Source organism: Podarcis erhardii, assembly GCF_964252035.2.
Source record: "Podarcis erhardii genome assembly, chromosome: 2".
Taxonomy (NCBI): domain Eukaryota; kingdom Metazoa; phylum Chordata; class Lepidosauria; order Squamata; family Lacertidae; genus Podarcis; species Podarcis erhardii.
The window spans coordinates 20963363-20989021 of NC_138498.1; the positions used below are offsets into that span (position 1 = coordinate 20963363).

The 25659-nt window shown below is 45.7% G+C and overlaps 1 protein-coding gene across 1 annotated transcript; it reads right to left on the bottom strand.

Annotated features, from left to right (window-relative positions):
- Nucleotides 1–754: 754 nt before the first annotated feature.
- Nucleotides 755–25659, bottom strand: UTP6 (UTP6 small subunit processome component). The gene is made up of 19 exons (XM_081849707.1): nucleotides 25467–25659; nucleotides 24257–24341; nucleotides 23403–23444; nucleotides 23227–23319; nucleotides 22254–22301; nucleotides 21668–21731; nucleotides 21149–21267; nucleotides 19943–20020; nucleotides 16816–16897; nucleotides 15208–15289; nucleotides 14509–14690; nucleotides 12510–12589; nucleotides 12314–12391; nucleotides 11184–11363; nucleotides 6818–6898; nucleotides 4402–4511; nucleotides 4218–4284; nucleotides 2119–2191; nucleotides 755–1015 (listed from the first exon to the last, which is right to left on the bottom strand). The coding sequence occupies exons 1-19, from the start codon at nucleotides 25556–25558 to the stop codon at nucleotides 858–860; spliced, it is 1794 nt and encodes a 597-aa protein (XP_081705833.1). The 5' UTR covers nucleotides 25559–25659; the 3' UTR covers nucleotides 755–857.

Genomic DNA, 25659 nt, shown 5'->3' on the forward strand with positions numbered 1-25659 from the left:
AAATGTGACAAAGCAAATAGATTTTACAAAAAACACATAGTAAAACCACAAAACAGTGTTATGGGATGGGGGGGGGATTTCTCTTAAGCACACGAAAGCTTATACTCAGAACAAACTTAGTTGGTCTCTAAGGTGCTACTGGAGAATGCAATAAATTTATTTGTTTGTTTGTTTGTTTGTATAGCGCTTTTCATCCAAAGATCTCAAGGTGGTTCATAGCAATGTAAGCTTTTCTTTCTGTGTCTTCTGTTTTATGGATCAACAGAACACACACAACAATGTGCCAACCGTTTCCTCTAACTCCACTCTCATGTTCTTATACAGTGGTGCCTCGCAAGACGAAATTAATCCGTTCCGCGAGTCTCTTCGTCTAGCGGTTTTTTCGTCTTGCGAAGCAAGCCCATTGACGGCTTAGCGGATTAGCGCTATTAGCGGTTTAGCGGCTTTTAGCGGCTTATCGGCTTATCGGATCAGCTGATAAGCGGCTTAGCGGCTTAGAAAATGGGGGGGAGGGGAAAAACCCTGCAGGAACTCGCAAGACATTTTCGTCTTGCGAAGCAAGCCCATAGGGAAATTCGTTTTGCGAAGCGCCTCCAAAACGGAAAACCCTTTCGTCTAGCGGGTTTTCCGTCTTGCGAGGCGTTCGTCTTGCAGGGCACCACTGTAGTTCTTTTTTTTCCATTGGAGTACGCCGTATGAACGCCAGTCAGAATCTTTGATCCACCCATCAAAAGACCAACAATGAAGAGAGAAGGCCCCCCAAAATATATATTTATTTGCCTTTGGGTTACAAATTTACAAACAACGTTTAAAGTAGGTTTAGCTCTTAAGATAAGACACATCTATGATTACATTTCTCACAGGTGTCCAGTTTGCAGCAATGTGTACTTTGAAATAAAAGTTTCCACTTGTTCTCCCTGCAACATTTTCATCGCCCTCCAGTGAATGCTGCCGCAGTTCTCAGGTTTGCCTTGGGACTGAGTCAGTTCCTCTCTGATGTAATCCAGCCAAATATCTTCAAAGGAAGAAAAAAGGCTAGTTAATATTGTGATAATGGAAATGCCCCTGTGAGCCCAAAACTTAGCAACACATGATCCTATGTATGTTCCACCATTGGAGTATATGTGTGGAGTGGGTTGGTTTTTTTTTTGCAAAACTCTGGGACTAAAAACTTAGCAGTTGCTATAGTACTTACAATAGCTCCTTTTTAAAGATTATGTACTTTGCATCAAAGATGAGAAAGTGGTTCCAGCAGAAGTGGTGGGTTTTGATTTACGTTACGGTATATGTTGAACAAGGGACGCAGGTGGCCCTGTGGGTTAAACCACAGAGCCTAGGACTTGCCGATCAGAAGGTCCGCGGTTCAAATCCCCACGACGGGGTGAGCTCCCGTTGCTCAGTCCCTGCTCCTGCCAACCTAGCAGTTCGAAAGCACACCAGTGCAAATAGATAAATAGGTACCGCTCCGGCAGGAAGGTAAACAGCGTTTCTGTGTTCCCTCGGCCAATAAAGCGAGATGAGCGCTGCAACCCCAGAGTCAGTCACAACTGGACCTAATGGTGAGGGGTCCCTTTACATGTTGAACAATGCAGACATTGATGATGAGTAACCTTTGGGCCAAGTCCAGAGTAAAATAACTTGTGCACAACTTTAAAAAAAATATCCCTTTCCTGTACATTGGATGGCTCTGGCTACCACAGCTTTATGGCCAGCCCCCAGGTTAGCCAGATGCTTAATTCTGGGAATTTGAGGGGTGGTGTGGGGATTTCATCTGAGGGACGTTGCTATTTGGGTGCCTGCTTATTTAGCTGCCGACTTCATACTTATTACCAGGCATAGGCAAACTCCGGCCCTCCAGATGTTTGGGACTACAATTCCCATCATCCCTAGCTAACAGGACCAGTGGTCAGAGATGATGGGAATTGTAGTCCCAAACATCTGAAGGGCTGGAGTTTGCCTATGCCTGCTTATTATGATTCTGGCCTAAGTAGGTTCTCAAGATGACACGCAATAAAATCCAGTTTTTTTGTGTCTGTGTGTTTAAATTTAAAATGAAGAAGGAAGGAAGAGAAGATCTCTGGTTATACTCACAACACTTGAAGAAATAAAACTTCTTACCGGGGTCTGTGGCACCGAATTCTCTCAAGGCTCGTTCATAATATTCTCGGATATTGGACATTTTACAGGATTCCTTGGAGGTAGAAAGAAAAGGTGGGGGGGATAACTAAGAATGCTGAGCCAAAGGTTACAGCTGTTAAATATACTTGCCAAGCACATGAAACAGTGCATTGCTATTTAGTCCTTCAGCCCATGAATTAAAAGGGCACAGGAATAAGAGCAGAAGCTGTGACAGGCTTGGGCAATAAAGTATTGAGAAGCTTTCCCCTCTCACATGGCACTTTTCCTGCCTCACCACCCAAACCCATAGCCTTGAATGCTTCCCCTGCTATTCCTTCTCCACTACCCCACCACACCCCTTGGAGCTCCCTGAAAACTATACAGTGGTGCCTCGCAAGACGAAAAGAATCCGTTCCGCGATTCTCTTCGTCTAGCGGTTTTTTCGTCTTGCGAAGCAAGCCCATTGACGGCTTAGCGGATTAGCGCTTTTAGCGGCTTTTAGCGGCTTATCGGCTTAGCGGATCAGCTGATAAGCAGCTTAGCGGCTTAGAAAAAGGGGGGGAAAGGAAAAAAAAACCCGCAGGAACTCGCAAGACATTTTCGTCTTGCGAAGCAAGCCCATAGGAAATTCGTTTTGCGAAGCGCCTCCAAAACGGAAAACCCTTTCGTCTAGCGTGTTTTCTGTCTTGCGAGGCGTTCATCTTGCGGGGAACCACTGTACGTAAAACACACATACAGTGGTACCTCGGGTTAAGTACTTAATCCATTCTGGAGGTCCGTTCTTAACCTGAAACTGTTCTTAACCTGAAGCACCACTTTAGATAATGGGGCTTCCTGTTGCTGCCGCGCTGCCAGAGCACAATTTCTGTTCTCATCCTGAAGCAAAGTTCTTAACCTGAAGCACTGTTTCTGGGTTAGTGGAGTCTGTAACCTGAAGCGTATGTAACCTGAGGTACCACTGTATTCCTATCCAACCAGATACAACCATGGGCAGCAACTAACGTAAAAGTTAAAAGCATTCAGAAAGCACACAGAGGAGGCTGTTTAATTCCAAGACAGAACGCAAGTCAATCCAGCTCAGAATTGGTTGGCAGTGGCTCTTCAAAGTTTGGGGCAGGGTTATCTCTCAGCCCTACTTGAAGCTGCCAGGATTTGAACCTGGGACCTTATGCATGCAAAGCAGATGATCTACCACTGAAGGCAGCCCTCTATAGGGAAGCTTTTAAAGGTTCAATGTTTTGCTATGTCTTTATTACTTACACTGGAAGCTGCCCAGAGTGGCTGGGGCAACCCAGTCAGATGGACAGGGTACAATTATTATTATTATTATTATTATTATTATTATTATTATTATTATTATTATGCTAGACCTCTGCCTGGCCTTTGGCTTGGAGCCAATTTGATTCCCTCCCTCTCTTTCTTTTTTCTTTTCCTTCTCCTCCTGCGAGGAGGCTACATTTTAATATTTTAATGTTTCAATATTTTAATGTTTTATTTTAATTTTGTTTTTAAGTTGTAATCATTCAACTTGTTTTTATTATTGCTTGTAAGCCGCTCTGAGCCCGGCCTTGGCTGGGGAGGGCGGGGTATGAAATTATTATTATTATTATTATTATTATTATTATTATTATTATTATTAGACTACCAAATAGGCAGAGTAGGCACTGATCTATGGGCCCCACGCCTTTTAGTGCCCCTGCGACAATGCATCAAAATTGGTTTATTAAAATTGTTGGTTGGTAAAATAAAAATAAAAAATTTACTAGACATCCACAACGTTTAATCTGACACTGTGGAGCTATGACCTTTTCCCCAAACAAACAAACAAAGTATAAAAAAATAAGCAACATCTCTAGCTGTTTAGGGCTTTCAGAAAACAACACATTTTGAGTCATGTCAGGAAACGGAATAGCAACGATGCCCTTGATATAGGTCAAATCCTTTAAAAAAGTTTCCAGATGTTTTCTAAAAAGGCACCTTTTAGTAGTCCAATCCCAACATATTCCAGCATATTAACCACTGCTCCCTTTAGAAAATTCACAGTGGCACATGCCTCTAATGATACAGAACATCCTAAAACTAAGTTTTACGTTACTTACTTGCTCCTTTTCAATCTGAATCATCTTCTTGAAGAACTCAAGGGAAAACGGACGGCTCTCATGTAAACTAGGAAATAAAGATGGTGTGTGAGGGATTCAGTTTTTAAAAACCATCAGAGAAAGCAGAATAAATAAATAATTGTATTTCTGTATATGTGTGTGTTTCAGAAGGAGTTCTTCTAACCTGGTAAAGACTTTCTTTGCTTTCTTATAGCCACCAGCCCTGTACGCCCATTCGATATACTTTTCCTTCATGGTTACCGAGTCAGCAGGCAGCGTGGCAAGCAAAGATCTCTGCAAGTTAAAACGTAAAAAGACCCTGAGCACATTCAGAGAAGACCTGTGAAGCTCTTAAGCGCATGTCATGGACTATGAGGAGCCAGCATATTTTGATCCGAAGTGGGATATTTCAACCCAGAGAGCTAAGGATTCAAATAGAGAGCAGGACTGGTGTACACAGATGGAATAATTCTGATTCAGCTAACTTTAGCAAATCTGAGTACATCTTGTAATTTCGAGACTGTCCTTTCCAAATCAATATACAGTCATACCTTGATTTTCGATCAGCTTAGTTCTTGAATGTTTTAGTTCCCGAATGCCACAAACCCAGAAATGACTGTTCTGGTTTGTGAACTATTTTTGGAAGCCGAACATCCGACGGGGCTTCCGACTGGCTGCAGGAACTTCCTGCAGCCAATCAGAAGCTGCGCTTTGGTTTCTGAATGTTTTGGAATGGATTCCGTTTGACTTCCAAGGTACGACTATACAGTGGTACCTTGGTTTTCGAACGTACAGTAGTACCTCTGGTTGTGAATGGAATCCGTTCCGGAGGCCCGTTCACAACATGAGCAGCCCGCAACCTGCAGCGGCGTGTCTGCACATGCGTGGGTTGCGATTCGCCGCTTCTGCGCATGATGCCATTTTTCGCGTCTGTGCATGCGCAAGCGGCAAAACCCAGAAGTAACCCTTTCCGGTACTTCCGGGTCGCCGCAGGACGCAACCTGAAAAAACGTATCATGAAGCAAACGTAACATGAGGTATGACTGTAATCTGTTCCGGAAGACCGTTTAAGTTCTGAAATGTTCGAAAATCAAAAACTCAACAGCTGACAGCTTGGCCTCAGGATCTTGCACTAAGCAGAAGCCACGTGGCATGTTTGACTTCTGAGGCGTGTTCGAAAACCAAAATATTCGTCAACGAAGACATTCGAAAAACCGAGGTACCACTGTATTTAGAAATGGAGATTGTGTCTGAATGCATTCATACACACATTTATATCTGGGGTGCTTTCAATGGGTGTGCGCTCCCCCCCCCCCCCCGTTTGAATATTACTGTCTCCAGGCATTCCCCTCCTTCTCCCTCTTTCTTGCACCCGCTCCTGCTTTGCTTCCACTTCAGAGACAACTCACATCTTCAGCAAAGGCTTTCCCCAAGTATGGCAGCCAGATCGGACACTGTATTCCCTCACCAAAGCCCTTGACCCCAACTTAGTCTGGCTCCTGTACTCTACAAAGCTCTGTCTTGGGATCACATGATTTCTTTGACCTGCAGATTACCAAGCACAGTGCTGGTTCTAAAATTAATGCTAACATGATAATGTTACTAGTAAGACTACAGTGGTGCCCCGCAAGACGAATGCCTCGCTAAACGAAAAACCCGCAAGACGAAAGGGTTTTCCGATTTTTTAGCGGCTTCGCAAGACGAATTTCCCTATGGGCTTGCTTCGCAAGACGAAAGCCCATAGGGAAATCTCCGGGACAGCGGGGAACCCTCCTCCCACCGCAAGCCCCGGGAACAGAGGAGAAGCTGCGTGTCTTCCCCTCTGTTCCCGGACCTGTCCTGAAGGCTTGAGGCGGGAGGAGGGCTTTCCTCCCCACCGCCAACATTCAGAATGCTGTTCTGAATGTTGGCGGTGGGGAGGAAAAACCCTCCTCCCACCGCAAGCCCCGGGAAGAGAGGAGAAGCTGCGCACCTTCCCCTCTGTTCCCGGACCTGGCCTGAAGGCTTGCAGCGGGAGGAGGGCTTTCCTCCCTTTCCTCCCCACTGCCAACATTCAGAAGGCTGTTCTGAAGCCTGGCGGTGGGAAGAAAAGCCCTTCTCCCGCCTCCAGCCTTCAGAAGAGTTCCCCGCAGGGCTCCCCAAGCTGTGAATGTCTGCCCCGCGCGAGGGGCGCTCTGCTTCAGAGTGTCCCTCGCACCGGGCAGCAGGCTGCTATTCGCAGCCTAGGCAGCCCTGCAGGAACTCTTCTGAAGGCTGGCGGCGGGAGAAGGGCTTTTCTTCCCACCGCCAGCCTTCAGAAGGCTGTTCTGAAGCCTGGCGGTGGGGAGAAAAGTCCTCCCCCCCCCCAGCCTTCAGAAGAGGTCCGGGGACAGACTGTCCCCAGACCTGGTCTGAAGGCGGTCTCCCTAGGAACGCATTAATTGATTTTCAATGCATTCCTATGGGAAACCGTGCTTCGCAAGACGAAAAACTCGCAAGACGAAAAAACTTGCGGAACGAATTAATTTCGTCTTGCGAGGCACCACTGTATTCCCATCCGCTTTCCTGAATAGTTCTACCCATGCTGAGCTGTCGTTGTTTTCAAATAGGATATGTAATACCTGATAGAGTGCTTCCGTTTCAGGAGTGCTATTGACATTCTCGCTCCATTCTGTACATAGAATCCATAACGGCAAGCTGTCCTAGTGGTAGGAAGAAAGAAAAATTAATGTATTTTTAAAAATAATTTTTATTGAATGGTTTTATGTTATAAAAAACAATACAGCCATACTACCACTAAATATAATTAAGAAATAAAAATTACATACATCGATATTTAGTTTGTTATTTGTTATTTACTGTCTTATTTCCTCCCAAACATTGCATACAACAACACACATATATGCAGACACCCACACACCCACACCCACACCCACACAGAAAATGATAAAAATGAAAGTAAATATTTTTTTCCCTTTATCTTACAAAATCTTTTCTTCAACTATGACTTCCTGTCAAGTCCCTTTGCATATGTTTTATCTTACATTTGAATGTACTCAAAACAATAAACCTTTCTATATAAATTGAGAAAAATTAATTTTAGGCCGTGGAAATACTGGGCATGATACACTGGATGCGAGGCACACACATAGGAGCCAAACCCAGCATTTGAGACTATGTGACAGCTATGCAACATATTTTTAAAAGCCACCAGAAAGCCCAGCGTGGGCTAGGACAGTGTTTCCCAACCTTTTTTGGGCAAAGGCACACTTGTTTCATGAAAAAAATCTCGAGGCACACCACCATTAGAAAATGTTTAAAAAATTAACTCTGTGCCTATATTGACTATATATAAAGTAACTCTCTTTAATAGGAATCAAATAAACACAAAGAAAGTATTTTATAATTACTTTATTATGAAATAGTAAGTACCGTATTTTTCGTCCCATAGGACGCTCCGTCCCATAGGACGCACCTACTTTTTTGAGGGGGGAAATAAAGGAAAAATTTTTTTCCTTTATTTCCCCCCAAAAAAACCAGGTCGGGGAACAGTGGGATGGCGGTGCTGCGCCTCCCCGCTGTCCCCCGAGCTTGTGGGGCTGGCCCATGTCTGCCTGGCGCGAGGGGCGCTCTGCTTCAGGGCGCCCCGCGCGTCCGGCGGCAGGCTACAGTCCGCAGCATGGGGAACCCTCTGTTTCAGGGCGCCCCATGCGCCCCCCGGGTGCGCAAGGCTGGCCAACACCAGCGCGGAGCACGGGGCGTCCTCCGAAGGGCGCCCCGTGCTCCGCGCTGCCAGCTGCCGCCCGCAAGCCTTGCGCTCCTGGGGGGAGATCCCCCGGGTGCGCAAGGCTGGCCGACACCAGCGCGGAGCACGGGGCGTCCTCCGAAGGGCGCCCCGTGCTCCGCGCTGCCAGCTGACGCCCGCAAGCCTTGCGCTCCCGGGGAGAGATCCCCCGGGTGCGCAAGGCTTGCGGACACCTGCGTGGAGCACGGGGCGTCCTCTGGAGGGCGCCCCGTGCTCCGCGCTGCAGGCTGCTGCCCGCAAGCCTTGCGCTCCCGGGGGGAGATCCCCCGGGTGCGCAAGGCTGGCCGACACCAGCGCGGAGCACGGGGCGTCCTCCGGAGGGCGCCCCGTGCTCCGCGCTGCAGGCTGCTGCCCGCAAGCCTTGCGCTCCCGGGGGGAGATCCCCCGGGTGCGCAAGGCTTGCGGACACCAGCGCGGAGCACGGGGCGTCCTCCGGAGGGCGCCCCGTGCTCCGCGCTGCAGGCTGCTGCCCGCAAGCCTTGCGCTCCCGGGGGGAGATCCCCCGGGTGCGCAAGGCTTGCGGACACCTGCGCGGAGCACGGGGCGTCCTCCGGAGGGCGCCCCGTGCTCCGCGCTGCAGGCTGCTGCCCGCAAGCCTTGCGCTCCCGGGGGGAGATCCCCCGGGTGCGCAAGGCTTGCGGACACCAGCGCGGAGCACGGGGCGTCCTCCGGAGGACGCCCCGTGCTCCGCGCTGCAGGCTGCTGCCCGCAAGCCTTGCGCTCCCGGGGGGAGATCCCCCGGGTGCGCAAGGCTTGCGGACACCAGCGCGGAGCACGGGGCGTCCTCCGGAGGGCGCCCCGTGCTCCGCGCTGCAGGCTGCTGCCCGCAAGCCTTGCGCTCCCGGGGGGAGATCCCCCGGGTGCGCAAGGCTTGCGGACACCAGCGCGGAGCACGGGGCGATGGGATGTGGGAGGGAGCTCGCTCCCCGCCCCGCGTGTGCTCGCCGCCGCCGCCCCGCCTCTCGCCGCCCGACTCGCCCGCCTCCCTCCCACGGCACACCAGCCGACGTCCCGCGGCACACTAGTGTGCCGCGGAACACCGGTTGGGAAACACTGGGCTAGGAGATTAGGATGGCAGCAGAATTAATGCACTTATCTTCCTATTGGAGGGGTCTAGGCATATCAAGCAGCTGGAACCCCTTGCTGCAGAGGATAATATCAAAGGCTTGTAAGGGGGCAATAATGGGTGATACCTTTGTTCTAATTACAGGCGTTTAGGCAAGTAACTTAGCCCTTAACGTAAGCATTACAAGCAAGGGGTGTGTGGCACACCATCTTAGTAACTCTGGGGTGTCCCCATAGTCATGTGCCTTTCCCCAAGTTGCAGCTGCTGCCAACCCCTGTGGAGTGCAACTTATACAAATTATTATTATTAATTATTATTATTATTATTATTATTATTATTATTATTATTATTATTATGCCTATCTGACTGGGTGGCTTCCAACAAATTAAAACACATCAAAAATTAAAAACATACAGGGCTGCCTTCAGATGTCTTCTAGAAGCCAGATAGTTGTTTACTGCCTTGACATCTGATGGGAGGGCGCCACCACCGAGAAGGCCCTCTGCCTGATTCCCTTTAACTTCACTTCTCACAGTGAGGGAACTGCCAGAAGGCCTTTGGAGCTGGATCTCAGTGTCTGGACTGAATGATAGGGGTGGAGACACTCCTTCAAGTATGCAGGGCCAAAGCCCTTTAGAGCTTAAAAGGTCAGCACCAACACTTTGAATTGTGCTTGGAAACGTACTGGGAGCCAATGTGGTCTCAGCGGCCGCGCCCAGTCACCAGTCTGGCAGTGGCATTCTAGATTAGTTTTAGTTTCCGAGTCACCTTCAAAGGTAGCCCCCCAGAGAGTGCATTGTAGTACTCTAAGCACAAAGGCATGCATACAAGACACCCTCCCACCATGGCTGAAGAAACCCATAGTCTAGCATCATTCCAAAGGCATTCTGGGGGGGAAAAACACTAAATGGAAGGTCCAGAGAATTTGCGCCGGTCCACTGGGGGATATAGGAAGCCCTGAACACATATTTTTTAGATGTCCCTTTTATGATGAGGCATGTAGAGAAACCATTGACCCCCCTGCTGGTGAGGCTTGCTGACCTCCCGGTAAAGCAAAAATTCGATCTTTTCCTGTTAGGCAAAGACCACAAGATGACCTGGATTGTCGCCAGATTCTGCGCACAGATCTGTAGGTGCAGACCATCCCCCAATTCAATCTAGTTTGTTAAGAAAATTCCCAAACTCGGACCCATGGGCGACTTTGGGTCATTTCTCTAAGGCAGTCTATTTTAAAGTTTTTATGTGTTTATATGCCTATTGCACTTTTAAACTTAAAATCCATTGTTGTATATTGTTTTAAATGTTTGTTTTGCTATTGCGAGGGTAGTTCCATTTGTGTTTCTCAAGCCGGTCTCTGACCGTAATAAATTTCATCACTAAATGGAAGGAGCAAATGAGAAGAGTTGTCACCCCTGCCATCACAGTAAACATCCCTGAACACGATCTGTCCCCAAGATGAAGGGAACATTTCCCACCCACCCACCCACCCAAGATCAGAACACATGCCCCCCCCAAATGCAAGTGAGGTGGCAAATTGGGGAGGAGGGTATTTCAAGGAAGCTGCCTGTGGCGTTTGCCTCCTAGGATGGGTCATAAGGAAAGGGTTAAAGTGGCTGTGATGTGATTGGCCAGTGAGAATGCAAGGGGGGAATAAAAGTTAGAGTGGGAGGTTTTGAAAGTCAGTTGAGGTTTGGGAGTTGAGAGTTGAGGTTTGGGAGTTGAAGAAGGAAGAGGGAGGTTTAGGTGTGGGTTGGTAGAGTTGTATTGTGAGAGAGTGAGAGGAATTGTTAGGTGGAGTCAGATAGATAGTTGGAATAATCAGTTTGGAGTTGTTAGGAACTAAGATTAAGAAACTGTCAAGAAAAACTAACTGAAACCATAAGCTTGTTCCTGCATTTAAAAATAAACTTGATTATTTGTTTATGTTAACAACTGACTGGACTCCGTGTGTCCCCGTGAGATACGGGGTGGTGGCAGCGGAAAAAGCCATCGCAGTGGCGGCACAGGGTCAATAGACCGTCAAACGTCCGGGGGCCCTGTGTGGGATCGCCACACTGCCCCTCCACCATGAGGCTTGCAAACAGCAATCCTTTCATTCCAGGGGCTTGTCGCTTACCTTCGCCTTAACTGCTCTAAATGCTTCCTGGAAACAAGGGCCTACACCATCCGTGTTCAGCTGGAGAAGCAACTTCAGCCTCATCTCCCACATTTCTACCAAGTGGCTGAATCGTCTCGTTGCTGCTGCTGCCACCTCTTCAGCCTTTTCTCCAAGGTTGAGCCCCAGTAAGAGCTGGAGCTGACGAGATGCAAATCAAAGATAAAACGGAAGCCTTTATTGAGAAATGTGTCCCAAGACCCAAAGTCAAGTCTTCTCGTTTCATGCGATGTGGTGCTTTTTATATATATAAAAAACCCAGCAAGAGTCATATACTGTATTTTTTGCACCATAACATTCATTTTTTACCTCCTAGAAAGTAAGGGGAAATGTCTGTGCGTGTTATGGAGCGAATGCCTATGGGTGGCGGGGGGGATCTGCTGCAGTTGTGAGCAGAGGATCCATGGTTCCCCTTCCTTCCCTCCTCCGTGTTTCGCTTTGAAACAGCAAAGTGGGAGAAGAGCCACTGAGTGGGGAGGAGAGAGGGACAGAGAGCCTGCTTGCTTTAAAGGAGCAAAGTGGGAGAGGAGAGGAGCCGCTTACACAAGTGTAAGTGGCTCCTGTCCGGTTGGCTCCTTTAAAGCAAGCAGGCTCTCTGTCCCTCTCTCCTCCCCACTCAGCTCGCTAAATAGCATTATTAGCAGCATCCTTCTCCACAGACCCCATGCGTTCTCCTTGTCCCTTGAGTGCTTTTCCTTCCCTCCCCACTTAAAACGTGGTTACAAAGCACGGATCCACATGGATCCTCAGGATTTTTGCACTGGGTCACCCCAAATTCACCATCAGATCACATAGCATGTCCATGGCTACATCTTGCACCAAAAAAATCACGCACCGACTGTTGCCTGGGGTCGCAGTGGTGCAAAAACATGGTTACAAAGCATGGATCCACATGGATCCTCAGGATTTTTGTATTGGGCTACTCCAAACTCACTTCAGATCACATGCCTGTGGCCACAGCATGAACCACAAAAATCATACATCCACTGTTTCGTTTAGAATATTTTTTTTCTTGTTTTCCTCCTCTAAAAACTACGTGCGTGTTATGGTCTGGTGCGTGTTATAGAGCGAAAAATACGGTACATCCTTACCCACTGCTGATAGAGAGAAGCTGGTAGCAACTGTAATTCATGAGCCCGGCTGCAAACACTTGATATTCTTTCCAACCTCTAAAAAAACAGGAAGAGATAAGGAAAAAAGAATGAGCTTCACTGCCGCGCAGACTAGCCTCCACAAAAACAAAAGTAAACTTCTGGAATTGTCTGCAGGAATACTTAAAGCGTTTACCTTCTGCTTTAACTCTTCGCTGTTTGTCTTCCGGTTATATCTTTCCAAGCAAAAAGCGACATAACGTTCCCACATGGCCTCTGGAGGGTTAAAAATGTTTCATTAAATAAAAACAGCAGTCACTCCTTCTGAATGAAAACAACACTGCTTTTCCAAGACCTGCTAAAGAAAAATTCAACTCCTAAGCAAAAGCTATCAAACCAACAATTAAAAGGGGGGTGGAAGCACCTATTCACAAGATTTGCTACAAGTTTCTTTCCTCCTTCAGTATCTTTATTTAGAAATTTTATAAGCCACTTGATCAAAGAGCTCACCGAACAGTGCACGAATAAAATCGTAGATAAAACACAGCTAAAATCCACACGGTACAGACACCGTATAAACCTCAAGGCAGCTCTGGTGCTTTCTCCTACTTCTCTGAGTCAGCTGAGGATGAAAACGTACAAAATCTGACTCTCTTGGAGCACATCATGAGGGAAAAGTGGATTGCAGGACACCAGAAAGAAGACACACATATTCTGCCCACCTCATGGCTCTTTTCCGTCACCAAAGCAAGACAACGGTAAGTGGACGGTACTGCCTTTTGAATATGACTTCTGAGGCGTTTCATGGGAGGCCTCTGGGAAGGTTGTGCATGAAATAAACCCTTGCTAACCAGCCTAGCCGGGTTCACTCAGCTGTTCCCTCCTCCGTGCAAATTGCACAGTGTACGTTAAGTCCCTGAGGTGAAGCGGTTAGTGGCGTAAGGCCCGCAAACCCTTGTGCTATATGAAGGTACAGGAGGGCCCTGCTCCCTCCCACCACTGACACTCTGGCCGCCTTCTCAAATTCGGCCGAGGTGGCCATGAAACGGTTTTGGACCATACCACTTCAGACTGCAGGCAAAGGTTCTGAGGAAAAATCACTCTCTCGTGAGCAGCAGTACACTCCCAAGCATGGAATATGTCCTATAAAAGCTTAGCCTGGAAGCTTGCTCCTTGAAATCTAAATTTCTACGTGGAGGGATTTTATATGAGGCCCAGGAAGGTGCTGAATTGGGGAACATTCAGTCATGCGAGTCTCTACCTGCAGTCTTGAGGTGGTCAAATCCAGACATGGCTTTATTACCTCATCTGCTGTTAGAACTAGACCAACAAGCCTACAGTTCACCTTAAAGCCTATAGCTTAATTACTATTTTTGGAGGACATAAATCACCACTGTTATCGTGTAAAGGGAAAGGGAAAGGACCCCTGGATGGTTAAGTCCAGTCAAAGGTGACTATGGGGTTGCGGCACTCGTCTCGCTTTTCAGGCTGTGGGTACTGGCATTTGTCTGCAGTCAGGTTTCCAGGTCATGTGGCCAGCATGACTAAACTGCTTCTGGCGCAATGGAACACCGTGACGGAAACAAGAACGAACGGAAACACCATTTACCTTCCCACTGCAGTAAACTATTTATCTACTTGCACTGGTGTGCTTTCGAACTGCTAGGTTGGCAGGACCTGGGACAGAGCAACGGGAGCTCACCCCGTCGCAGGGATTTGAACCGCCAACCTTCTGATCAGCCAAGCCCAAGAGGTTCAGTGGTTTAGACCACAGCGCCACCCTCATCGTGAAACCTGATTAACAATTGCAAGTGGATGAAAAGGACAAATGGACAAGCACTAGGAAACCTTTCTGCCTCTCTTGCATTTCCAGATGGGTGTTTAAGCGTGGGAAGGAGGCTCATCGCGCATGCAAATTCTTCACAGCATCTGCATGACATCATTGGCAAAAACAAAAGTATTGCCTTCCCGTTTTCATTCAAATATACCCCTTTCGGGGGAAATCTGAACACTTAAAAATTAAAAAATAGCCACACACATATTGAGCTCTTCAAGTCCATCAGTTCATAGTTAATTTGGGAATCATGACTACATACATCTTCAAAGCTCTACCGCAAGAACTGGAAGTTTCGTTTATGTTTTAGAGATTTTATACTTTATAAATGCTGATATATATTAGAGGCCCAAGTTCTAACCTGTGGGAAGGGAGGCGACTGCTTCATCAAACACCATGCAACACCGTTCTTCTTTTAGGGCTGCTTCCTGTGCTTTTGACTGTTTGGACCGATGTTCTGTTGTGGGCAAGGAGTCCTTCTCCAGCTCCTGCCGTGCTATGTAGTCCCACATAAGAGGATCGTTGGCGTATTCTGCCTGCAGGCTAAGAGGAAAACTATCATGCTATTGCTCCATGCGCTACCCTCTTCTTAGGAGGGAGCATTAAGAGTGCTTTGCTCTACAAGCAGGCAGCTATATCACAACAGTGACATTTTATTTATCCTGAGACACTCTCGGCACCAATTCAGGTGAAGCCACCTCAGACATGCCGGAGTCTGCCAAGTCATAGTGTGGTCTACACACGCTAAAGAACAGAATGGGGATGAGGTGATAGACTGAAAGTGAGAACATCAAACCTGAATGCTTTCCATGTTAAACAAAATAATACTTCTAGCACAGTGGCTTCCAAACTTTTCTTTCCCAAAGACCACTTGGAAATTGCTGAAGATCTTGGCAGACCACTTAATGATTTTTCTACCTGTTGTAGCAATTGCAATGCGCTGCGATAGATGATCTTTGATATATGTTTTAAGAAATTGTATTTTTACAGACACGCTGCAGACCAAATGAATGGACCACACTAACCGTGCTCTAGTTCTCCACACCCACCCCGAACTTACTTTTCCAGAATTTCCTTTTGAAGGTCTTGTGTAAAATCAAAAAGTTTTGCAATTGACAGCAGTGACAGAAGAAACTCGGCACCTAGAATGGAGTCAGACAGACAGACGGTAAGTAGGGAGGGTCCAGAACCTCATAAACAGTCTCTCTTAAACCAGAAAATATTTAACAAATAAAATATATGTACTCTAAAACGAGAGGATTAATTTAAAAAACGAATAAAACCGTAAGAACTCACCAAACTTTGCTTGAAATGCATCTCTTTAATGTGGAGTGTCAAATTTTGCCGCAAGGCTTGGATTGACTTGTATGTGAACTTGACTACACAATTCATGAATGCTCAGTACAGCAGCTGGGACAGATCAGTCTGTAGATCATGAGGCTCTTAACCTCAGGGTCATGGGTTCGAGCCCAACATTGGGCAAAAGATTCCTGCATTGCAGGGGGTTCGACTAGATGACCCTCAGAGTCCCTTTCAACTCTTGTGATTCTATGCAGGTAATACCAGGTCAGAGACAACTATCCCATCAACACTAGCATCCTGAGAGCAGCCAAATCCAGACGCTACAAGAAAGCTGAACAACTCATCCTACATACTAGTACAGTGGTACCTCGGGTTACATACACTTCAGGTTACATACGCTTCAGGTTACAGACTCCGCTAACCCAGAAATAGTACTTCAGGTTAAGAACTTTGCTTCAGGATAAGAACAGAAATCAGGCTCCGGCGGTGCGGCAGCAGCAAGAGGCCCCATTAGCTAAAGTGGTGCTTCAGGTTAAGAACAGTTTCAGGTTAAGAACGGACCTCCGGAATAAATTAAGTACTTAACCTGAGGTACCACTGTAAATATATTTTTTAAAAACCTAGGTGCCACTTTTGAATTTTAAATCAGTCCCAATATTCATAAAACCATTCGAAACAATAAACAAAAGTGAAAACATCCATATAGTCGATGTAATTTCAGCAACCTCCGCAGCCAGAACCAACCCAGAACTCGGTTATCAACACTTGTGGAAAGTTAGGGTGAGCAGAGAGGTCTTTTAACTGTCTGCGAAAGTACCCCTTTGTCAGTAACACCTTCAGGGTTGTAGCCATCCCAAAGTCATTCTGTTAGAATGGGTGCCGCAATATTCAACCCCAGCCAACCAAACCAGTGGCCTATATTTATTTTTAAAAACCTAAGCCATGTTGCTGGGACACGGGTGGCGCTGTGGGTTAAATCACAGAGCCTAGGACTTGCCGATCAGAAGGTCAGCGGTTCGAATCCCTGCGACGGGGTGAGCTCCCGTTGCTCGGTCCCTGCTCCTGCCAACCTAGCAGTTCGAAAGCACGTCAAAGTGCAAGTAGATAAATAGGTACCGCTCTGGCGGGAAGATAAACAGCGTTTTCCGTGCGCTGCTCTGGTTTGCCAGAAGCGGCTTAGTCACGCTGGCCACATGACCCGGAGGCTGTACGCTGGCTCCCTTGGCCAATAAAGCGAGATAAGCGCCGCAACCCCAGAGTCGGTCACGACTGGACCTAACGGTCAGGGGTCCCTTTACCTTTACCTAAGGCAGGTTGCTACTTAAAACACACACACACACACACGAGAAATACAACATGGAGTTACCTTTGATTTTCTGAACAGCATTTCTGTAGACAACTCGGGCCATTGCACCATTAAGTATTTCCTCAGAATAGCTGAATTCACCCTAAAATTGCAGGCAAAAGTCAAGCTTTCATGTCCTAGACCCTTTTCAGATAAAAAAACAATTCATGGCACATGACCAACACTTTTTCCTCCACAGGAGTTGCAGCTGGAGCCCCACTGCACATATGAGCCACTGCACTGCACTGTCAGAGAAATGCTCCACATATATTGATAGGTGGACATTCCCCAATATTGAAAAAGCAACAACAGTGTGGCCTCTGGTTAGCTTTGTTGGCATATATTTTCCATAAGCAATGAGGGTAGGGGCAGAGGAAAGGCACAGCAGGTCACAAGAAACTTGCAGCTTGTCAACGTCTTCCAGAAACAACACAATACACTTTGGCGGGCAGGGGCAGGGAAGGGCAAGATGGAATAATTTAGCTTTTTCCTACCCACCCTAAGCCATTTGGATGGGGTGGGCTACATGTTCAACAGAATACATAAATTAAGAAGGAACATGGCAAAGAACCTTTCATAAGAGGTGTGTGATCTCTGGAAGAGTGCAGTCACTCAACAAAACACAATCCGGTTTTCACCTTGCGTTTGTTAACAGCTGTACAAGTTACTAGAACTTTTCCACAGCACATTTATAAAGAAACCAGAGGCCTTTCTTCTTGGAATAACAGGTTTGGAATTACCCAAGAAAGATGTTAAATTATTTTTGTATGCCACAACTGCTGCACGTATTCTCTTAGCTAAAAAGTGGAAAACCCAAGAATTACCAACGATAGAAGAATGGCAGGTGAAGATGGATTTTTTGTAGCTAGCCGACCTAACCAGAACAGTACGCGACCAGGAGGAGGAGGAGTATCAGGAAGAGTGGATTAAATTTAATGATTACTTAGTTAAATATGTTAAGTTAAATTAACTGAAAACAGCTTGCAGATACTTAATTGGCTTAGGATTTTATTTATGTCAAGTGTCGAATTAATATGTTTAATTTCATAATGTGAAGATCTACGGATGTTAATGTTTAAGTTAAATTTTATAAGAACTGTGATTTGGAAAACCATTAAAAGGATATGCAATGAAATTCAACCAGGGGGAAGCGAGGAAGTCACTTAACAATGTTAATAAGTGTAATTTTCAATAAGGCTATGATTTGTCTTATGTGTTTGTATGTTTATAATGTTGCGAAAACCAATAAAAAAAAATGGGGGGGGGGGAGATTCCACAACACATGTCCCAAGTTGATGACTCGCCACTATTACAGGAGCACAGAAACACTGCTCCATGGGAGAAAGCTGCGCCAGCGATGTTCCTCGAGTCATGCAGACTCTGTGCTGCACTTAAAGGACAAGCACAAGAGCAATTAAGGGATAGCTGTTTTTGCTTCAGATGTCTCAAATGGACACACAGCACAGGAAAGTAATGTATAAGCGTGCTGTAATTTATTGTATCGCAAACACTTCAAATGATACAACTTAACTGTCTAAGTCAGAGGCGGGAAAACATTTTCCAGATTAAGGATCCCCATACCCTCCTGGGCCACATTTTGGGGGATGCACACCAGTGATTGGAAGGGGGCTGGAAGCAGGCAAAAAGTGGATACAGCAACTGTTGTGAAACTTTACCGTACAAAGTTAAGTGCATCCCAGTCGCCAGGGCCGCATTTAGGTTTGATGAGGCCCTAAGCTACTGAAGGTAATGGGGCCCTTTAAATGTCCAGCTGTCCTTTTGTTAACAACAAATTGTTGCTGTTTTTTGTGTTGAATATATGCTTTATGGTAATTTATGGACCTAATGGGTATCTAAAGCCATTTGCACGTAACAAAATATGTGTTTTATCAAAGTAATTGTTGAACTGAAATACAATTAAGAAGTATATTAATAGTGAAATACAATTAAGAAGAAGTATATTGGGGGGTACAGAAGTACTGTTTTGGGGGGACAGGAGATGGGCGAGTGTAGAGGACTCCCTGGTCCTGAATGGGGTAACTGTGCCCCTGAAGGACCAGGTGCGCAGCCTGGGAGTCATTCTGGACTCACAGCTCTCCATGGAGGTGCAGGTCAATTCTGTGTCCAGGGCAGCTGTTTATCAGCTCCATCTGGTACGCAGGCTGAGACTCTACCTGTCTGCAGACTGTCTCACCAGAGTGGTGCATGCTCTAGTTATCTCTTGCTTGGACTACTGCAATGTGGGGCTACCTTTGAAGGTGATCCGGAAACTACAACTAATCCAGAATGCGGCATCCAGACTGGTGACTGGGAGCGGCCGCCAAGACCATATAACACCGGTCTTGAAAGAACTACACTGGCTCCCAGTACATTTCCGAGCACAATTCAAAGTGTTGGTGCTGACCTTTAAAGCCCTAAACGGCCTTGGTCCAGTATACCTGAAGGAGCGTCTCCACCCCCATCGTTCTGCCCAGACACTGAGGTCCAGCACTGAGGGCCTTCTGGCAGTTCCCTCGCTGCAAGAAGCCAAGTTACAGGGAACCAGGCAGAGGGCCTTCTAGGTAGTGGCACCCGCCCTGTGGAACGCCCTCCCATCAGATGTCAAAGAGAAAAATAACTACCAAACTTTTAGAAGACATCTGAAGGCAGCCCTGTTTAGGGAAGCTTTTAATGTTTAATAGGTTATTGTATTTTAGTGTTTTATTGGAAGCCGCCCAGAGTGGCTGGGGAAACCCAGCCAGATGGGCGGGGTATAAATAATATAAATAATAATAATAATAATAATTTATTATTATTATTGGGGGGCAAGAGAAGGGGGCTCTAAGCTATAGCTTGTTTAGCTTATATGTAAATCTGGCAGTGACAGTCACACAACACTCACAGGTTTCCACAAACACACACCCATCTCCACCCAGGGAGGAAAGAGGCATCTTCACAGTTCAAGGACTTATTTCAGCCAAGCAAAAGCACCTGAGAAGGGTGTAGAGACAGGCTGAAGAGGAGTGTGGCCTGGGGACAGGAGATGTAGCCTGGAAAAAAATCCCAAGGGCTCAGCAGACAGGTCTAGATTTTCCCCACCCCTGACCCAAGAGGAATTGTTTCTGGCACAGGCAGAAATTTTCCGTGACAACGACATCTCATTTCTTACCAGGTCCATCTTTGCTTGCTCAAATTCTTTCTTCTCTTTCCTTTGCTTTTCGGCATTCATGAGCTCCATCCTGAAATACTACAGAAACAAAGAAAGGCAAAGGGGGGGGGGGGGAAATGAGGTGGCAAGGGCTTCAAATGCCAGTGGAGAAGGATTCCTTGTTACTACTGTGGTTAATAGTGGTGCTGATGTAAAACGTAACTGGAGTAAAATCAGGAATAGGAAATCAGCCATTTTGTGGCGTGCTCCCAATTAACCATGGTTCAGGGACTCCCAGCATTATTACTACCAAAAAAAAAAAAAATTAGCAGTCTTCTTCTTAATAAACTTTGCATTCGTTGTTCTTTTGACTTTTCCCTCACTACTGTTCTTGAAACTGTTGAAGACTTTGCCCGGTTAAGCGCTTCACCAGAAACTGACGTTGTCATTATGGATGGACCAGGATAAACATGGCTGTTTCACAACAACAGAGGCTACTATTGACACATAAAAATAATGACAACAGTGGAGATCAAGTTGGCATGTTAAAATTTTAGAGAGAAATTTTAAAGCTCCCTTGGATTTTTGATGATTTTAACAACAAAAGCAATACTACAAAACTGCATCACTTTCAGGCTGCAAAGATAAAACACGAAGGACTTCACTACACATATTGCATATCTTACTTTCCCACCCGTGGTAAAGACAATTACATCTGAAGTTTTTCCTGGCAGACACACTCAGACTCAATGCCTACCATATTTAACTATAGCTTTGAGAATGAAAAAAGGGCATCATACTATTAGCTTGAAAGTTATACGTATATAAAAAAGCAACAGTATGTCCAGCCAGGCTCACTTGGCACATTCATTACAGGCACTAAACAAAACAATTTCTCTTTAACCAGGGCTTTGACTGATTAGCATTATATGGCTTTTTAAATGTGTCTGTGGGAGGGGGTTCTTGGTTTGTTTTGCTTTCATTTTATTATGCATTTTGTGTTTTCGTTTTGTATTTTTCTGTTGTGAACGGCCCTGTGATCTTCGGAGGAAGGGTGGTATACAACTACTACAACTAAAAAAAAGAATAATTTGCCAGTGAGGATGGAAAACCAGAATGGCGTTCTGTTCTTCAGTTCAACAAACCAGCAGTCAATGAACAAGCTGAAACAAACTAGTTAAACATTTGCAGCGGAGGGAGTGGGGAAGCATCAGAATCACATATTACCTCTTGATACAGTTTGGGACATTCTGGATGGAAACGCAATGCACGAAGGAACAACTGCCGGGCACTTTCAGATGAGAGACGGTCCTCCATTTCCCATTTTGCAGCCATGATCCAGAGAGCTACAAAAGAGAGAGAGAGAGAGAGAGAGATGCATGGTGCTGTTTAAGACAGCCACTGCAAAACCAGCTGACAACCAAGAAGTCATTCCAAGTAATGGTTCTTATGCCTTGTTCTGCTAGCCTCGCCTTCCCCAACTTGGTACCTTCCAGATACTGCTAGACTACAACTCTCATCATCCCTGGACATTGGACACACTGGCTGGAGCTGATGGGATGTGGAGGCCAACATCTGGAGGACACAACATTGGGGAAGGTTGCTCTAGTATAGCAACGTAACCTGTTCCATCAGCTTAAATGAGCCAGATCAGGCAAACAAATTGTGCCACTGCCAGGATATCCCATCCATCTTTTCCAAGATTGCCTACCCTCCTCACTTCATATACAAGCTTAAGTACCGTACCTGGTTTGTTAGGATGAAGAGCTAACATGGCTGAAAAGACCTTGCTCAGCTGTATTTTCCTGTTCTATTAGGAAACAGAAAGCATCATATCACTCTCTTATATTGTGTACCTTTTCAAGTGAAACAGATTCACCTTCATTACAGAGGACTTTGATACTGTTTGGTTTGCCGTCTTACAGTGAAATATATCTGGAACTGCACAGAGGGAACTTACAGTTTTTAGCACCTGCATTCCCCATAACAAAAGACTGGGGTGGTCAGGCAGAACAACAAAGCTCAAACAGCAGCAAGACTGTGAGTATTTATTTAGTATTTATTTATTTATCTATCACAAACTCCGGCTGTTGTAAACTCTGTCGTGCATAATCATATATAAGAGACAGAGACTAACTCACAGTCCTCCGATAGTACTGGCAGGTAAAAATATCAAAAGCAAGTCCAGTCGTTCCAACAAATCTGGTCATTTCAACAAGGTTCTTCCAAATTATCACCATGCAAAGACCACATCCCGTGGCTCCCTTGAAAGGAGGTTCAACTGCTTTATAAGCTCACAGCTGAAATGATGAAATTACACTCCAATACTCACCCATTTCTTGCAAAAGGCCACATGAGACAACCACAGCTGAAGATCATCCTATGGAAGTGAAACAAAAAGGAGGGTACAGGTAAGCTAAGAACACAACAAGTACCATTAATCCAGAATTGTTATCCTTTTTACAACAATGGCGTAAGGAGCAAGATATGGGAGGGTCAAAGCTTCCACAGCAAGCAATTGAGAAAAGAAACTATGGAATGAAGAAGTGTCTCAACTAGCAGTCAGTGATGGACCTGTCTTTCAGGAGGAGGAAGAACCAGTATTCTGAAACAAGCATTTTAGAAACTAAAAAGGTAAAGGTAAAGGGCCCCTGACCATTAGGTCCAGTCGTGGCCGACTCTGGAGTTGCGGCGCTCATCTCGCTTTAATGGCTGAGGGAGCTGCTGTACAGCTTCCGGGTCATGTGGCCAGCATGACTAAGCTGCTTCTGGCGAACCAGAGCAGCGCACGGAAATGCCATTTACCTTCCCACCGGAGCGGTACCTATTTATCTACTTGCACTTTGACGTGCTTTCGAACTGCTAGGTTGGCAGGAGCAGGGACCAAGCGATGGGAGCTCACCCCGTCGCGGGGATTCCAACCGCCAACCTTCTGATCGGCAGGTCCTAGGCTCTGTGGTTTAACCCACAGCGCCACCCGCGTCCCTATTTTAGAAACTAGAAAGCTACAAACTGCAACTGGTTTGTTCTTGGCTTACCACTCATGGTTTGTTTGGAGCAAGACAACCCATGAGCCCAGGTTTGAACATAACACTAAGCCAAACTCTGTCACAGCTCCAAGAAAAACAGCAGCAGCACCAGCAGAGGAGTGAAACAGCTGCTGTTTTCTAACTGTCACTAGGACACCTGCTCATTCATACTTAGCTGCAGTTTGGCTTTAGAATTATGCACAAATAAGGTCAGCATCATGTTACACAAGAGGTTATACAAAATCATCCAAGTGCTGTAGAATAAAACAGTCTTACACTCCATTTTGTTGTGGCCCGTTTGAAGACACCATGTATTCTCTGCAGAATGGAGTACTCAATCTCATCTTTCTTGAACGAGTAGCCAGTGCGCTATGGAAAACAATGACCAACTTTACAATCCTTGGTAAATTCCATAAGAACCCCTTCAAGTTTTCAGTTACATGTCAACTTACCGCTCTTCTTTTCTTAATCAATTCCAACAGATTGATTTCATACTGAAGGGGAAGAAAATATTTAGAAGGTCAACAATACTTCAAGGATGATAAAAACTGAGCAATAGCTAGCACAGAAAAAGCCGTGCATTTATTGCTTTATATAGATTTTATATGCTATTATATAATAACAACTGCAATTAAGGCCTGTAATAATGAGGTGAATAAATCAAAAATTATCCAGTGCCCATTCATCCTAGCTACTAATCATGGAGAAACTCTCCTCTCCACTCAATCAGTGGGCTGAATCCTCTTGGATTTTGATGGAACCAAAACATACATTTACCACTTTCTCTCTCTCTCTCTCCCTCCCTCTCTCTCACTCTCACACACACACACACACACACACACACTCATTTCTCTATGTAGGGTCCAGAAAGACTTCTGTCTATTCTTAAGAGCTGCTGCTAACCAGGGATGGGGAACCTGCGAACCTCCAGATGTTGGTAGTCCAAACCCCATCAACCTCAGCCAGCATGGCCAATTGTCAGGGATTATGGGACCTGTAGTCCAGCAACATCTGGAGGGTCAATAAGTTATCTACTCGTCTGGTGATATAAGGCAGCTTCCTCCGTTTTTGAAAGGCCCTCTCTACATCCTTATAACTGCATTGTAATTAATGTATAGATCTGCTGCGGCAAAATTTAGAACCAAGAGATATACCAGACTGAGCATTTGACAACTAAGCCATGCTTTATTGCATTATGTTTTCAGCTCACATTTTTAAGAAACACCACAAGATATAACGCTTGTTAACTGAGATAAATATCAAGAGATGAAAGCATACTGAAAATGAATCTTCTTAAGAAACCTACCTGAATGTAACTGATAAAATTCTCCTTATGGAGTGCTCTCCGTTGTATTTTATATTCAAGGGCTAAGGTCTTCTTAATAACTGCCCTGCAGAAATACAAAAAGGCAACATCCTTCCATGGTTCCCTATCCACAGAACACACAGGTATCACAACATTTTGGGGGCAACTCAACTATCTCCTTATTGTCCATGTCTGGAGAGGGACATGCAGGTTCTAGATGGGTGCCTGGCTGCTAGAATGGGCTGGGTGGGGGGCTGATAAAATCCTGAAAAGATGTTACTGAATATATGGAAAGTAACTGTGTACAGCTGAAAACACTGGCAGCATTAAGATAAATTCCACAGTGTAAATAAGTTTTGATGGATGCAATAATGGAATACTGAATGGTACATTGTAAAAGACGCAGGGATATAAGATATGTAAAATGAACCATGGAAAGAGAAGAAGAGAAGTCACTGATATCTTAAGTATATTAAATGTTTCTCTGAAATTGTAAAAATTTAATAAAAATCGTATATATTTATTTATTTTTTAAAAAAATGGTATGGCTTGGCTGCTTGCAGGTCTGCCAAGAACAGCCTGTTTCCTACTGCCCTTGAAGGAGTAGGACCAGGGCTGGATTTAGGTTTGATGAGGCCCTAAGCTACTGAAGGTAATGGGGCCCTTTATATGTCCAGCTGTCCTTTGTCAACAACAAATTGTCACTGTTTTTTGTGTTGAATATATGCTATATGGTCATTTACGGACCTAATAGGTATCTAAATCCATTTGCACGTAACAAAATATGTATTTTATCAAAGTAATTGTTGAACTTAAATACAATTAAGAAGTATATTAATAGTGAAATACAATTAATAAGTACATTAATAGTGAAATAATTATTAAGCTCTAACTTAAAATGGTTGGGGGCCCATTACTTACATCACAGGAGCCTACACAACACAAAACACTGTTGCTGTATGTAGGTTTTATTTGATTTGTTTTTTATCTTACATTTTGGAAATGTACATCCTGGTTGTTGTTTTTCCTTTAAATTTTTTAGGGGCCCCCAAGAAAGTGGGGCCCTAAGCTAGAGCTTGTTTACCTTATACGTAAAACCGACCCGGACAAACGAGGCTCCCTTTCCCCACCATCCTGCTTCCACCCCCAATCCATGGGGCCGTTCCCTCCCTAGATCCCCGGGGATCGCGGAGATCCCACCTCGCCCAACCTGATCTCTTTGCTGGTGAGGAGCCCGACCCTCCCCAGCTCTTCTAGCTCGGGGATCCGGTCTTCGATGCGCTGCTCGGTCCTCTCTGCCATGACCGGGAAAGGCGACCAGCCTCCGAGCGCCGGTCTCTAGCTAAATGCACAGCAGCAGCAAGCAACACATGCCTTCGCCAGGAGAGACTCCACTTCCGCTT

What these genes read in the sequence shown, in the direction of transcription:
- UTP6 (XM_081849707.1), bottom strand. Translation starts at nt 25,558, where the DNA reads ATGGCAGAGAGGACCGAGCAGCGCATCGAAGACCGGATCCCCGAGCTA. An exon ending in TTAGAGCAGTTAAGGCGAAG is followed by an intron (nt 6,899 to 11,183) that starts GTAAGCGACAAG and finishes TCCTACCACTAG; the next exon opens with GACAGCTTGCCGTTATGGAT. An exon ending in TTCAGATTGAAAAGGAGCAA is followed by an intron (nt 2,192 to 4,217) that starts GTAAGTAACGTA and finishes TCTACCTCCAAG; the next exon opens with GAATCCTGTAAAATGTCCAA.